Source organism: Dromiciops gliroides, chromosome 1 (assembly GCF_019393635.1).
Source record: "Dromiciops gliroides isolate mDroGli1 chromosome 1, mDroGli1.pri, whole genome shotgun sequence".
Classification (NCBI taxonomy): Eukaryota; Metazoa; Chordata; class Mammalia; order Microbiotheria; family Microbiotheriidae; genus Dromiciops; species Dromiciops gliroides.
The window spans coordinates 706,728,715-706,742,458 of record NC_057861.1 but is presented as its reverse complement, the minus strand read 5'-3'; the positions used below and the strand labels follow the sequence as shown (position 1 = coordinate 706,742,458).

At 47.5% G+C, this 13,744-nt stretch overlaps 1 protein-coding gene across 4 annotated transcripts in view; it reads left to right on the top strand.

Annotated features, from left to right (window-relative positions):
* The window catches only part of IFT122 (intraflagellar transport 122), a 73,109-nt gene that overhangs the window by 18,604 nt on the left and 40,761 nt on the right, over window positions 1-13,744 (top strand). For 3 of the 4 annotated variants that reach the window (XR_006354161.1, XM_043978008.1, XM_043978009.1), the window contains exons 4-12: window positions 2,690-2,768; window positions 3,276-3,352; window positions 5,102-5,168; window positions 6,353-6,499; window positions 9,766-9,841; window positions 10,478-10,669; window positions 10,836-10,974; window positions 11,987-12,189; window positions 12,959-13,096. Coding sequence is in view for 3 of the 4 variants with exons in the window: in XM_043978008.1 (XP_043833943.1) it covers window positions 2,690-2,768; window positions 3,276-3,352; window positions 5,102-5,168; window positions 6,353-6,499; window positions 9,766-9,841; window positions 10,478-10,669; window positions 10,836-10,974; window positions 11,987-12,189; window positions 12,959-13,096 (1,118 nt within the window). In the remaining variant the exon portion in view is untranslated. Of the gene's footprint in view, window positions 1-2,689; window positions 2,769-3,275; window positions 3,353-5,101; window positions 5,169-6,352; window positions 6,500-7,713; window positions 7,891-9,765; window positions 9,842-10,477; window positions 10,670-10,835; window positions 10,975-11,986; window positions 12,190-12,958; window positions 13,097-13,744 lie in introns of all 4 variants that reach the window. The other variant, XM_043978011.1, reaches the window with a different exon arrangement.

The window sequence follows — 13,744 nt, the reverse complement described above, 5'->3', positions numbered from 1 at the left end:
TCCTGCACTTGGTACAGTAGCCTTTTGTGCTGCGCCTCATGTGCGCCTGCACTTCCCACCTCCTTCAAGACCCAGCTTAAGACTCACCTTTCCTCTGCGTGGTCCGTGATGCTGGCCTCCCCAGCATCAAGGGCCTCCCCTGCCCCAGGTTACTCTGTATCTGTTGTACTTCCACCTACATGTGGGCGTCTTGTTACAAGTTTCTTGAGGGCAGGGGCCTCTTTGCTTTGTTGTTTGCGTATGTAGTGCAGTGCCTGGTGTGTGAGTCATATGCGCTTGTTCATTATCTGATTGATTTACTGGGACGGATGATGTGGTATTCCACGTAGTGGTTTCTAGTTGGCTTTGGGGACTTGTTTAATTAAATCAACTGTGACAGCTCCTTCATTTGCTTCTCCAAGGAGAACCTGAGATCCGTCTTTCTGTTTAACTGCAACCTGCTTATGTATTCTAGCTTTATTTATAGTCAGACTGTGGCATTGAAATGTTTCAGTTCCTCCAGAAACATGTAAATGTATTCATCATTGGACAAGAATCTCACGTTCATAGTACTGATTGTTAAATGAATGTCTGTAGCCAGTCTAGAGACTGTAAAATTCTTAGCACCGTCTGCCCTTTTGCCCCGTCCTGTTACTGCTCTTGAAGAAGCAAGGCGATGATGGCACAGGCCCCAAGGCCGTTGGTGTTTTTGTCGTTCCATGGGCCGGCTTGGCCAAAGACCTGATCACGTGACCACTGTGCGCTGACGAGGTCCCTCTCTGTGTGTAACCTGGTCCTCAGAAAGCCAACAGGTTCTCTTGCTGGGTGTGTAGTCACACCTTTCCTAGTGTGGTTTAGAAGCATCACAACCTTGCCGTGTGCTGATGTAGCTTTTGAGAGCAGAGGGACCGCTCCACCCCATGACAAAGCACCGGCGTTGGTCTTTTGTAGTTTTCACTTTTTTGAGTTCAGCTTAGAGGGGCCGGCAGCTCCGTGAAGTGGAAGGAGAGCTGGATTTGAAGGCAAGGCCAGGGGTCCTGTCCTGGACCTGCTTTTAATGCTTCTCATACGACCTTAGAAAATCTGTTGACCTCTCTGGACCTTGGTTTCTTCATTTGTGAAAACAAAGGGGTTGGACCAAATGATCTGTTAGTTTCCTTCTGACTCTTAAACCTATTAGCCCAAGACTGTGTATTGTATATCAGAATCCCCACTGGGACGCACCCAGTCTGTTTGAAGACTCACAGGGATGCACAGGATGATTCTTGGAGAGACTTGGTACCTGCTCCAACACTCCCACACCAGTCACGTTCACAAGGCACGGCTTCTGGAAGAGATCTCATAGGATGGGAGAGCCAGAGCCCTTAGGGAGGACCCCTAGGGAGCCTCTGATCTCACTTTACAGATGGAGAAACTGAGGCACAAGAGAGGTTTCCCTGACCTGCTCAGAGACACACAGTTAGTAAGTGGCAGAGGCTGGATCCTAACTCTTGTCTTCCTGACTCCAAGTCCAGCTGGCTGTCCACTTTATAGCCGACCTCTACCTCTTCATCCTTTGTCATAAATGTTGGTATGTTGGTTTCAGTTGATTTGACCGGGGTCTTGATGTTCCTCAGAGCCTTTGAACCAAATCATCAACTTATTAAGCACCTCTCAGGTGCCAGGCACTGGGGTAGGTACTGGGCCCACAAAGACAGAATTAAACAGATCCTGCCCTTGAGAAGCTGGGCCAGTTCTTCTGGACCAATACAGCTTTGCGTGCCTGGTAAAGCTGGCTGCCAGCTCCTTTATTGACCTGCCTCTCTAAGGGGCCCCTGTGAGCCAGCCTATGGGTGAGTAGTGTTTCCTTTATTTATAGTGAGAGTGTCCATGTTGAGCCAGTCCATTCTTCCAGTAGCAATAATCACCTTTGCACACGCTCTGTTCTAGGCAAATTGAGGTAGTGGCTGTTCCCAGAGCTCCCCTTTCCACCTCCCAGCTAGAAGTGCCCTTTCCTTCCTCACACTGTCCCCCGTTACTTTGTTTGGAGTTCTGTTTGCTCCACCTGTTCTGCCTTCTGCTGACTGGTACTTATTGTGTCCTCACTAGGAGAGTCTAGGCTCTCTGTGGACAGTGGTTGTGTCTTTTTCTTGGCCTGTGTGTGGCACAGAGTAGCTAAGTATTTGCTCTTGAATCAAGGAGTGGAAATGATAAATGCCTTAAGAGTCAGGCAGGAGGCGAGAGCTGGGCAAGCTGGAAGTGACTGAGGAAGACTTCCTAGCAGGAAGTGGAGCTTGTGTTGGTGCCTGGAGGATGGGTAGGCTGAGCATTCCACACAAGATTCCACCTGAGTCCAAGGGAAGGTTGGGAGGGAGGCTTCAGTCTGGCCCAGGTTGGAGTGGGTGAGGAGGCAAGCCTGGCTGGACTGTGGACTGGATCCGGCTTGGGAGCATGGTCAGGGCCCTGGTGACCGTCTCAGAGTACTTGTCCCTTGGCCAGTGTTTGTTGTTGTGTCTGGTGCTGCAGTCTGGGGATCAATGCTAACTAAACGGTCATTGCCCCAAAGAGGACAGCACTCGAAGGGTCTCTGTGTTGGGCTGGGAGAGGAGGGGGGCCCTTTCTACACTTTGGCTCAGGAGTCCAGGATGTCAGCTTGTTCTAGCACTTGGAGATGGTGACTTAAAACAAATGTGAGTTAACACGGAGGGTTTTCTTTATGAAAATCTTTTAGGCAAGCGTTTTGCTTCTGGATCAGCTGACAAAAGTGTTATCATCTGGACAGCGAAACTGGAAGGTATTCTGAAGTACACGTACGTAACCTTTTTGTCCTTAATTTGACTCTTCCTTTTTGAACGATTGTAGCAAGAGACCTTTACTGAACTCTTTTATACAGAACTCTTTTACTATAAAGGTTAGACGCCTGTGTGTGTGGGGGGGGGGTATAGGGGATGGGATGAGCTTCCTGAGAGAGCAGCTGGGGCAGAGGTGAAATGTCCAAAGAGAAAAGAATGAGGAGATCTGAGAAGTAATTAATGACCAGCACAGCCTCCCTCTTATACTTATACATCCTCAGTTTTCACCATGTTTATTCATGTGTTTATTGTGTCATTGGATTTGATAGGCAGGTTCTCTTTCTGCCTGTTCATCCTATTCTCACATCTGCCACAGGCGGCACAAACTTGTTCAAACCCCACAAAGTCTCATGGAGAATCTGACTCTGAGGCAGTCTGTGGTCATATTTGTGACCTAGGATGATGCTCTTGCTTTGAGGACTCCAGTTGGAACCATTGAAAAGTGGTGTGTGTGGTTTTTTACAGACACAACGATTCCATACAATGTGTCTCCTACAACCCCGTTACCCACCAGCTGGCATCTTGTTCCTCCAGTGACTTTGGTAAGTGTGACTTCCCAAAGGTCTTTTCTTGGATAACTGTACAATGGTGAATCAGGAGTGGGTTTAAACCCCGCCAACCCAAGAATGGTGCAGTGTTTGGATGCTACTTCTCCACTCTCACATCATTTCTGAGATAGCCAAACACTGTTGAAAAAAGGATCTTTTAAAAATGTGTTGAGACTAGGAAGGATTCTTTTATTTTTTGACTTTGATAATATTTTATTTTTCCCCAGTTACATGTAGAAAACAAGTTTTAACATTCAATTTAAAAAAGTTTGAGTTCTAAATTCTCCCCCTTTCTCCTTCCTCTCACCTCCAGTAGGAAGGACTCTTGTGAGAGGAAGACTGGGGGCCCTGGGGAAGGGAGAGGCAACCAGTACAGTGCTGAGGGCCTGTTGGAGCATAAAGAAAGGGCACAGATGGTTTGACGGATCTCAGTTATAGGAGGTGTCTGGTTTTTAGCATAGTCACCTACAGCATGAGCTCTGCTGAAGTCAGTATATAACGCCAGTGATCATAATTTACATGGTGCACATGCCACATTTCACCTTATCTCTTCCTCACCTTGGAAGGCAGGTGCTACTATTGTCCTTGTTTTACAACTGAGGAAACTGAGGCTGAGAGACGTTGAGTGACTTGCCCAGGGTCAAAGCAAGTGCCTGAGGTAGGTTCTGAGCTTGGGCGTTGTGACCTTCACTGGACTAGGAGGAAGACAGAAGACCTGGATCTTGGGCCCTGGGCAAACCACTTAATCACATGAAGCTTCTGTTTCCTTCTACCTGGCTGACCTCACGGGTTTGTGTTGGAACCAAATGAGGGACTGGCTGAAGTCACTGAAGAGCTGTAAGTCTCTTTCTAAGTGGAGGCGGCGTCAGGAAGGCCATGGCAGAGATAGGCCAAGAGTAGATGATACAGAACTGGCTTTCTGAAGACTTGGGTTTGCTGCGTAGAAATGTATCTTTGCACCGCATTTATCTTCTGGTTTTGTTTGGCTCAGGCCAGTCGTAGAATTGGTTTCTATTTCCTGAACACAAATCAGCCAACAGAAGAAGACTAGAGAAGGAGAAAGCTATTTTGCCCTGGATTATATACAGAGTGAGAAAGCAAGAAATGACCAAATTTGAAACTTTAAAGTTGGTCTTCCCATATATAAATATGGGAAGCACATAGAAACCCAAGGTTTCACGAGAGGTTTGATTGCTTTGAGAACATAGTGCGTCTCCTATAGCCAGAGCTCACGAAGGATGCTTTGGCAGGATATAATTGACACACTTGTAGAGCTGGAAGCGGGAGAGCTTAGGTCAATTCTTGACCCTGTCATTGACTTGCTGTATGGCCCCAGATGAGTCAGGCCTCCTCTCTGGGCCTCAGTCTTCTCCTCAGCTGCCTCTTTTTATTTTTTTTTTAATTTTGTGGGGCAGTGAGGGTTAAGTGACTTACCCAGGGTCACACAGCTAGTAAGTGTCAAGTGTCTGAGGCCAGATTTGAACTCAGGTCCTCCTGACTCCAGGGCCAGTACTTTATCCACTGCGCCCCCCTCGCTGCCCCCTCAGCTTCCTTTTAAGATCCCTTCCAGCTCTAAGAGTTGGCAGTTTTATGGTTCCTTAAATCTGTTGAGTACCAGCAGTGAATTAACTTTGTGGCCCTAATTCACATTTGATTTTCCTGTAGCTATTGTCTGTAATTCAGCAAAATTCAGCTGAGCTTTATTTTTCATTTTCATCTTTTCCTCCTCACCCCTCCCCCAAGGCTTGTGGTCACCCGAGCAGAAGTCTGTCTCCAAACATAAATCAAGCAGTAAAATCACCTGTTGCAGGTGAGCGTCTGCCAGGGGCTGGGGGGAGGCAGGGGGCTGGGTGGGTTCCGCCTCAGGTATTCCTGGGCTTTCTCTGTTGTCCTCATGAAAAGATGAGTGGAAAACAGGCTTGTTCCTTCATTGTCAAGAGTTGGGGAGAGGAGACAGAGTGAGGGGGAGAGAGACAGAGACAGAGAGAGGAAGGAAAAAAAGAGACAGAGAGAAAGAGACAGAAAGAGAGGGGGAAAGGGAGAGGGAGCAGGAGGGAGGATAGGAGAGAGCGAGTGCTCCAGGCTCCCTTTGGGTAGTGATTATGGTCCAGAGAGAAGCCTTGTTGAGTGTCAGGTGGCTGGAGGTGAGACACTGAAGCTGTCAGCATCACAAAATCTCCCTGACTTGTGAGAAGGCATCACCCAGAGCTGAGGGCACCAGGGCCCCTCAGGGCAGTAGTGACCGCACAGGCTTCTTTTCTATGTCTTGCTATCAATCGGAGAAGTCAAAGAGGACATCAGGTGTGGTTCTCTCTGTTTGCACCCTGGAACCTTGAAAGCCTGCCAGGCTTTTTAATTTAATTTAATTTTTTTAATTCTGAACTTGACAAACATCAACTAAAATGGGCATTTCCATATACACGGTAGGAGAGAAAAAGAGAGTCATACATGAAACCACAGGTTTCTATTAGGTACAGCTGGACTTTCTTGTGACAGACACAGTAAGTTCAGCCCGTAGCTTTCACTGCTTTCCCTGTTTGTTCTTTCTGGCCTTTTTCTCTGCTCTGCATTTTTAAAAGGATGTCTCCTTGTCCCATTTTTCTTTTCTTTCTTTTCCTCCCTGCTACTTTCTCCCTGTTCCCCCTCCCCTCTGATCATTACCACCCCATTGGGAAAAAAAGGAAAACAAAACCCTCATAACAAAAATGCACAATCAAGCAAAATCTATTCTTGCCCTGGTTGTGTCCAAAAATGTTCCTCTTCCCCTGCGTCAACCACCCTCTGCCAAGAGCCGCACAGCGGGCTCTCATCTCAGTCCTTGAGCATCGGAGTTGGCCTTTGTAGTGATCAGAATTCTCAGGTCCTTCCAAGTTTTTTTTCTTTGTCATCCATCCAGTGATGCTTCACGAGAGGCATGTCAAAGGCCACTTCTCACCCCGCGTTGTCTTCTCTTTGTCTCCTCGGTGGTGCGCTCGATGGTGGGTTTCTGAGCAGCTGGACAAATGACGGTCAGTACCTTGCTCTGGGGATGTTCAATGGCATCATCAGCATCCGGAATAAAAACGGGGAGGAGAAGGTGAAGATTGAGCGGCCAGGAGGTGCGCTGTCCCCCATCTGGTCCATCTGCTGGAACCCCTCCAGGTACCTGTATCTGGAGCTCACGTTTCTCAGGAAAACCGTGGCTGCTCAGAGAATATTTCCTAGAAGGGTTGGTCCCTGTTGCCTCCATCCAGGGCTCATAGCCCTTCTCACAGAGCCCCTATTAGAATCACCGGTTGGTTTAATTCTGAATTAGGCTGGATTGGAATAGAGCTTTGACTCTTTTTTCAGGGACCTAGAGTGAGCGCCACAGGTCCCACAAGGCCAGAGGTTTAGCCATTTTCCAGGCTAGCCTGAAGTAGATTTTTCCCCCTTTGTTCCGAATAATGCAGATAGTGTGAATCCCTTCCCATTGCCAAGGGGTTATTTCCCTACCTTCCCACTTTTCCTTAGCTCATTCAGCTGTACCCTGAGGTACCCTCCCCAGGGCCTGCAGATGTGTTTTGGGCTTTTTTCCTTCCCCTGCTGTTGTGCCTCCCTGCAGGCCAGGGCAAACCACTGTACCCACGTAGTAATAAAGAGATGAACCCTTGCCTCGCCCAAGATCAATCAGTCACTAACCAGTAAACATTTCTTGAGCACCTACTACGTGCTGGGCACTGTGCTGAGCACTGGGCATACAAAGAGTCACTCTTTAGCTTCCATTTGTTAAGAAGCAGAAATTCTCAAAGTAATGAAATCTTATTGAGTGGTTTCCTTGAACATCTACAGGTGCACAGAATTCTTTATTAGCCCTTCCTGCTCTGGAGTGGGGGACACCCACATCCCCAGCCCCCACTTTGCTTCCACCCAGGGCACTTTTGAAGATGGCAGATGTGAAGGGGCATCTCCATGTTCCTTTTTATTTAGATTTTTGCCAATAGCATTACCCTGTCAGCTCCACCCCCCACTGGGCCCCTTGAAGGTTAACTGAAAGACACCCAGCCTTTCTCAGGCCATTGCTTTGCTGTTTTTCAGCTCAGTGGTTTCTGGTGCGAGTCCTTTGCCTGGTACTTCCTGAGCCATTTTGTATGACATATGTTCTACTCTGTGGCTCCGGTGCCCATTTCAGAGACTCTGCTGCTTGATTTTGTGACCACAGATGTCTTTGTGGCTTCGGTGTGTCATTTTTAATTCATGAAAAACAGGGTACTCAGTGTGCCTGATGCACACATTCTTCTTGGGTGTAGCTCAGTCTCCCCGTTACACATTTTTAATTGATAGCTTTAGTGTAGTTCTAGCTAATATGATTGTGAATGAACAATTACTGTCTACAGCCGATGGGAGAGTTTCTGGATGAACAGAGAAAACGAGGAAGCCGAGGAGGTCATTGTCAACAGATATTTTCAGGAAATCCCTTCCGCTTTGAAATCAGCCGTGTACAGTAGTCAGGGTAGTGAGGCAGAGGAAGAGGAGCCCGAGGAAGAAGAGGACAGTCCTAGGGACGACAGCTCGTGAGTGTGTTCTGAGGAGAGCTAAAGTTGGCCCTTCCACAATGAGAGTCCGGGCCTCAGAGGGAGAACCCTGAGGTCGATGTAACTGTCTTCATGTCTCTACTGGGAGGGGTGAAGGGGTTAGTGGTGATGGAAGCACCTGTGTTTCCAGGAGGTGCCCTGTGGCCCAGGACACACACGTGCACAATGCAGGCGTGTGCATACACACACAAACACGAATGCGCACACACACCCTCTTGCAGCCTTCCTGCCTCCTCTCCCCATGATGATTTCTGCCATCTCTTACTGTCTCTGTGAAAAATAAAGGTCTTAGGTCTTTTAAAAATAGCCGTGCTAAGCTAAATAGCTTTAACTTTTTGAAATTCTACATTCCATAAACCACGTTCCTCCAGAAAATCCTTGGTTAGACCCTTTCATTCCTAGGCTTCACCATCTTACCATCTCTCACAAGAAGGGGCAAAGAAGACTAAATTAGGATATCATGAGAACCAAGCATGCTTGGTTATATAACCCAGTCACTGCACTTATTGGGAAATAGTGGGAGGCACATGAATTTGTACCAGGCTCTCCCAAGATGGGCTGTTGGGTATCGGGGTACTTGCCTCCTATTTAGGCTTTAGCCCTGTGTAGACCACAGACAAATGAGCGAGTATTCCTTGTGGATCAGTTTATCTCTGGAGAAATCAAAGATAACATTCCCTTGTCCTCTGTGTAATATTTGCCACCACATAATAGGTTTAGAAAGAGATACCCAGCCCCATACAGTGGGCTGATTATCTCCTCAGCACCATGCCCGCAGTTTTTGTAGTTGCCACCTGGCAAGTGGTGGTGGTGCTTTGGGGATGATTTCCAGCATGCCGGCAGAAAGGCACGCTCCAGTGGTGATGACTGAGAGCTGCAGCAGTGCACAGGCCAGTTCATGTTGCTTTTCTCCATGCCAGTTCTTTAGTCATGGTGCAGTCTCTCCCACAGGCTTTCCCAGGACTGCTCCCTCCTCCACTGATGTGCTTGTCCTTTTGTAGTCCGATGTACTTATGGGACCCCTGGTCTTCTAGTTCAGTGCTTTCTCCTGCCCGTTCAGGGGTGCTTCCAGCCCCTCAGGATTACAGGGGGCATTCTTGAGGGTGTCCTCACAGTTGGGTCTACTTATTGCAAGCTATTTTTCCTGAAAGTATAAAATGACTTTTATTAATTATCCCTGATGGGATTCAATTTCTGAAATAATATCATGCCTTCAAAGGGCCTAATTACCTATTAGATCTAGCTAGTGACCTGTGCTTAAAATTCAGAGAATCATCAAGGTTTCAAATTTTAATGCTTCCTTTTCATTAAAAAGGAGAAGGATTGGGAAAACTTCTGTTGATCAAAACATGGATGGGATTTTCCCACCCTTCCTTGTTTGCAGAAGACCTACTGTGTAGCTCCTTGTTTTACCATCTTCCCCAAAATGTTACTGAATTTAAGAAGAAAAACAAAGGTCCTAGGTCTTTTAAAAAATGAAGTTACTACGTCTGTAGTGCTTTGAAGTCCTTAACCGTGTTCCCTGAGAAAATCCTTGGTTGTTCCCTTGTATTCCTAGACTTCAGTGTCTCCAACTGTGGTAGGACCCTACCGAGGGAGCCCAGGGTGGAGGATATTCAATTAAACAAGGGTTCCCAGGGGGAGCACTAACCCTGCCTCATCTTTATCACGTTAGACTGATTGATGTATCGTGCTCAGTAGCAGCAGCTGCTGGCTCCTGTACAGTCAGGCAGTGCTTGGCCCCTGGCAGTCAGGGCCTGTATCTTCTCCTTCCTGCAGTTTCTGAATTCCTTAGGAATAAGCACATCAATAGGTCATTGCCCTACATGACCCCTTTTGTCTCTTGTTGATTAGAGACGAACATAACGACATCCTGGCTGTGGCTGACTGGGGGCAGAAACTCTCCTTCTACCAGCTGAGTGGCAAACAGGTTGGTATCCGATTCATTAGAAGCTAGCGGTTCTCCGGTTGGTGGCACGTCCTCTCCCTCTGAGGTGTCTGCTGCCGGAGGTCTAACTCAGGCTGAACGTTCAGCCATGGAGGTCTTCCCTCCTCAGGCACTAGGCTAAGCATTGGGATATGGAGAAAGGCAAAAACACCATCTTTGCCATGAATGAGCTCCTGTGCTGAAAGGGGCCGGACCGAGAAGGGCCTAGAAGCCACCAGGACTCTGAGGTTGGAGCCTGGAGTCGATGGGGAGCCGCTAGAATCTACTGAGTGGGTGGGGGGAGGGTGGTCAGATGTCCGCTCCTGGAAGATCATTTTTTGTTAAGTGGATTAGGGAGCACCCCATGGATGAAGAGGATGTGGACAGGGCCTTGAAGAATACGTGGAGGGGAGGAAAGAGCATTTTAAGGAGGGCCCTTGGAAATGATGCGTTAGAAAGCAAGCTAGACTTAGAGTTGGCGGAAGGGGTTGAAGTCCTGGCTTTGTGGTGTGAGGTGAAGTGAGAACAGCAGTGCTTGCTACCTCCGTACTCCACGGGGCTTCTAACGAAGGTGCTTCATGAACCCTTACGCACTCTGCGCATTTGTTCTTTCTTTGCCTGTGCTCTTTCTCCCTCCAGGTTGGGAAGGACAGGTCGCTGAACTTTGACCCGTGCTGCATTAGCTATTTCACCAAAGGAGAATATATTCTGCTCGGAGGGTCAGACAAACAAGTGTCCCTCTTCACCAAAGATGGCGTGCGTCTTGGGAGCATAGGGGATCAGAATTCTTGGGTGTGGACCTGTAAAGTTAAACCGGACTCCAATTATGTGGTAAGAATGGACATTTATTCCACAGGACTCTGCCCTCAACTAGGTGTTGGACAGCGAGAGCAGATATGTGCATGTGTGCTTCTGTCTGCGTTAATGCAACCCAGCAGTTATGATGGTGATGTTTGGAGACTCTCCGTAGAGAGTCTTCATCATCCTTTCTCTCTAGGTGATTGGCTGTCAGGACGGAACGATTTCCTTCTATCAGCTTATTTTTAGCACAGTCCATGGGCTCTATAAGGATCGTTACGCCTACAGGGACAGCATGACCGATGTGATTGTCCAGCACCTGATCACAGAGCAGAAAGGTAGGGGAAACCAGGGCTAAACACACGTGGGTTGACACATGCCAAGAAAGGAAGTTGGCTGGAAAAACTGGAGTCAGGTCAGGAGACTTGACATTCAGTGCCCGCACCTCTTCATTGGAAAGATGGGGAAGAGATGGTGCTCGTGGCCCCCAGCAGAATGGCCAGCCATAGGGGGCAGCTAGGTGGTGCAGTGGATAAAAAGCACCAGCCCTGGATTCAGGAGAACCTGAGTTCAAATCCGGCCTCAGACACTTGACACTAGCTGTGTGACCCTGGGCAAGTCACTTAACCCTCATTGCCCCATGCAAAAAAAAAAAAAAGGCAGCCACCAGAGGTCACTCTCTTTCAGGATTTCAAGAGTATTTCCATAGTTTGGCAGATGAGGCTGCCCAGAAATAGTTGTCATTGGGGCCCACTGTGAGCATGCACGTGAGGGGTTTAAAACTGATCCCAAAGTGTCGAGGTGTTTTGAGTAGACTGACACCTGGATGTTTTGGCTAGTGTGGCCCAGCAGGTATAGGCCAGGCCCACTCAGCAGGGAGGTCACTTGGGAGGCCAGAGTATGAGATCCCATTTTGCCACTTTCTGGGCTTGTGAGTCTGGGAGAGTTGTTTCCCACCCGTGAGCTCCAGTTTCCTCCCTGCCCAATGGACATGGCCTCACAAGGTGGTGAAGATGAAATGGGAGCAAGCTCTTTGTGAACCACAGTGCACACTCCAGTGTAAGCCACAGTTATCCAGAGTTCTGGAGTTGTAATGTTGGAGCTCTAAGTGTGTATCTCTCTGTGCGTTATGGGTAGTCAGTATCCCCAGAAGCAGGTCTGGAGCTGCAGAACCAGGCAGTGCCCCACACATAGTGGTCAATCTCTTATTGTCTGGGCCACTAATAACGTTTTATAGCTAGCTGGCCTGCAAGGCCCCCTTGTCATGCTGTGGGGTGAAGGCAGAGAGACGTCCCTACTTTCTGTGTTACCTCCAGCCTGACCCCAGACTCCTTTTTCCTTTCTTGATAGTTCGGATCAAGTGCAAAGAGCTCGTGAAGAAGATCGCCATTTACAAAAACCGGCTGGCCATCCAGCTGCCGGAAAGGATCCTCATCTATGAGCTGTACTCAGATGACTCTTCAGACATGCATTATCGGGTTAAGGAAAAGATCGTCAAGAAATTTGAGTGTAACCTACTCGTGGTGTGCTCAGACCACATCATCCTCTGCCAGGTCTGGAGCGTGTGTGTGTGTGTGTGTGTGTGTGTGTGTGTGTGTGTGTGGTCCATGTGTCTTTTCCAGGTTTCTCTCAAGGGTATGGTTGTCAGCTCAGGGTTTTAAAATGTTTATTGTTGGTTAAACCTTCAATTTCCAGAGAATCTTTGGATGCTTTTCACTATATTGGATTTTTATCACATCAGATGCTGCTTGAAATAAGCAAGTTGGTGGCTGGGACCTGAGGATCTTTTTGTAATGCAGAAAATTTCATTTGAATAGGATTTGGCCTATAGATGTCAGAATATGAATTAGTAACACAGGAAATTGAGCTTAATTTGTATTTCTGCATGGATTTTTACATATTTGTGTGTGTGTGTGTGTGTGTGTGTGTGTGTGTGTGTGTGTGTGTGTGTGTATACAGCCAAAAATGATAATTAAAGCTTAATGCCCATTAGGCATTAAAGGAGAGAATCCTCAACCAAGAGAAGACCATCATTCTTCCTAGCGAATGGCCACAGCTCACAGCTTGTGACCAATATTAAGTGATATTTGGGGGTGCTTTGGAAGGAGGAGTGCCTAGGTTCTTAACAGTAGAGCTGGGTTTGGGTTCATTTGGAATAAAACAGAGAAAGTCTTGCATAAGTCAGAAATTATGAGAACAAAATGATTTCAATATTTCTTTAAAATCCAGAGGGATGCCTCTGGTTATAGGAGAACTTCCTTGGGCAGGACCAGCAGGGTTTGCTTTGTTAAAGGTATCTGTAAATCGATGTTTGGTTTCTAGGAGAAAAGGCTGCAGTGCTTGTCTTTTGGAGGTGTGAAAGAGAGGGAGTGGCAGATGGAGTCCCTGATTCGTTACATCAAGGTGATCGGAGGCCCACCTGGAAGAGAAGGCCTTCTAGTTGGCCTGAAGAACGGTCAGGTGAATGTTTGCTGTCCGAGTGTGTGTGGCGATGGCGTCCGTGTGTCTGGCATCTGTATGTTAGTTTACATGGCCCAGAATAGCCTTGACACCAGTGAGCCCTTCAAGGCAAGGGCATGGCAGAAAGGAGCCCAGAGTGTGGCTTTGTGTACCAAGGAGCCCTGAGGGACAGCGTTTCCTAGTCATCAGCCCAGTGGAAGAGCATGCCTCAAATTCTTGGCATGTTCACACACCAGGGGAATTGTCATTGCAACCACTGAGCTAGCCTAGTCAGAAATGGATTAGGTTACTGAAGGTCACACAGAAATGGGAACTTTCTTAATGCCTTGCAGGGGGAGAGAGGGAGAAACTGTGACTTAGGTCACATTCACATGAGTGAAATGAATGGATCTTAGTGAGATGAGTTAGGTTCTTAGATCATGCTCATAACTTGCAACAAAAAGCTGATAGCATAGCTCATATGCTTGAAAAATGATTGACGTGGCTCCACACACAGCTAACTTGGCCTTAATGATCTTTATTGAATTTTATTTTTCTCCCAGTTACATGTAAAAAATAATTTTAACATCCATTTTAAAAACTGTGTTCCAAATTCTCTTCCTCCCTCCCTTCCCACTCCCTACCCTTAAGAATGCAAGCAATTCAATA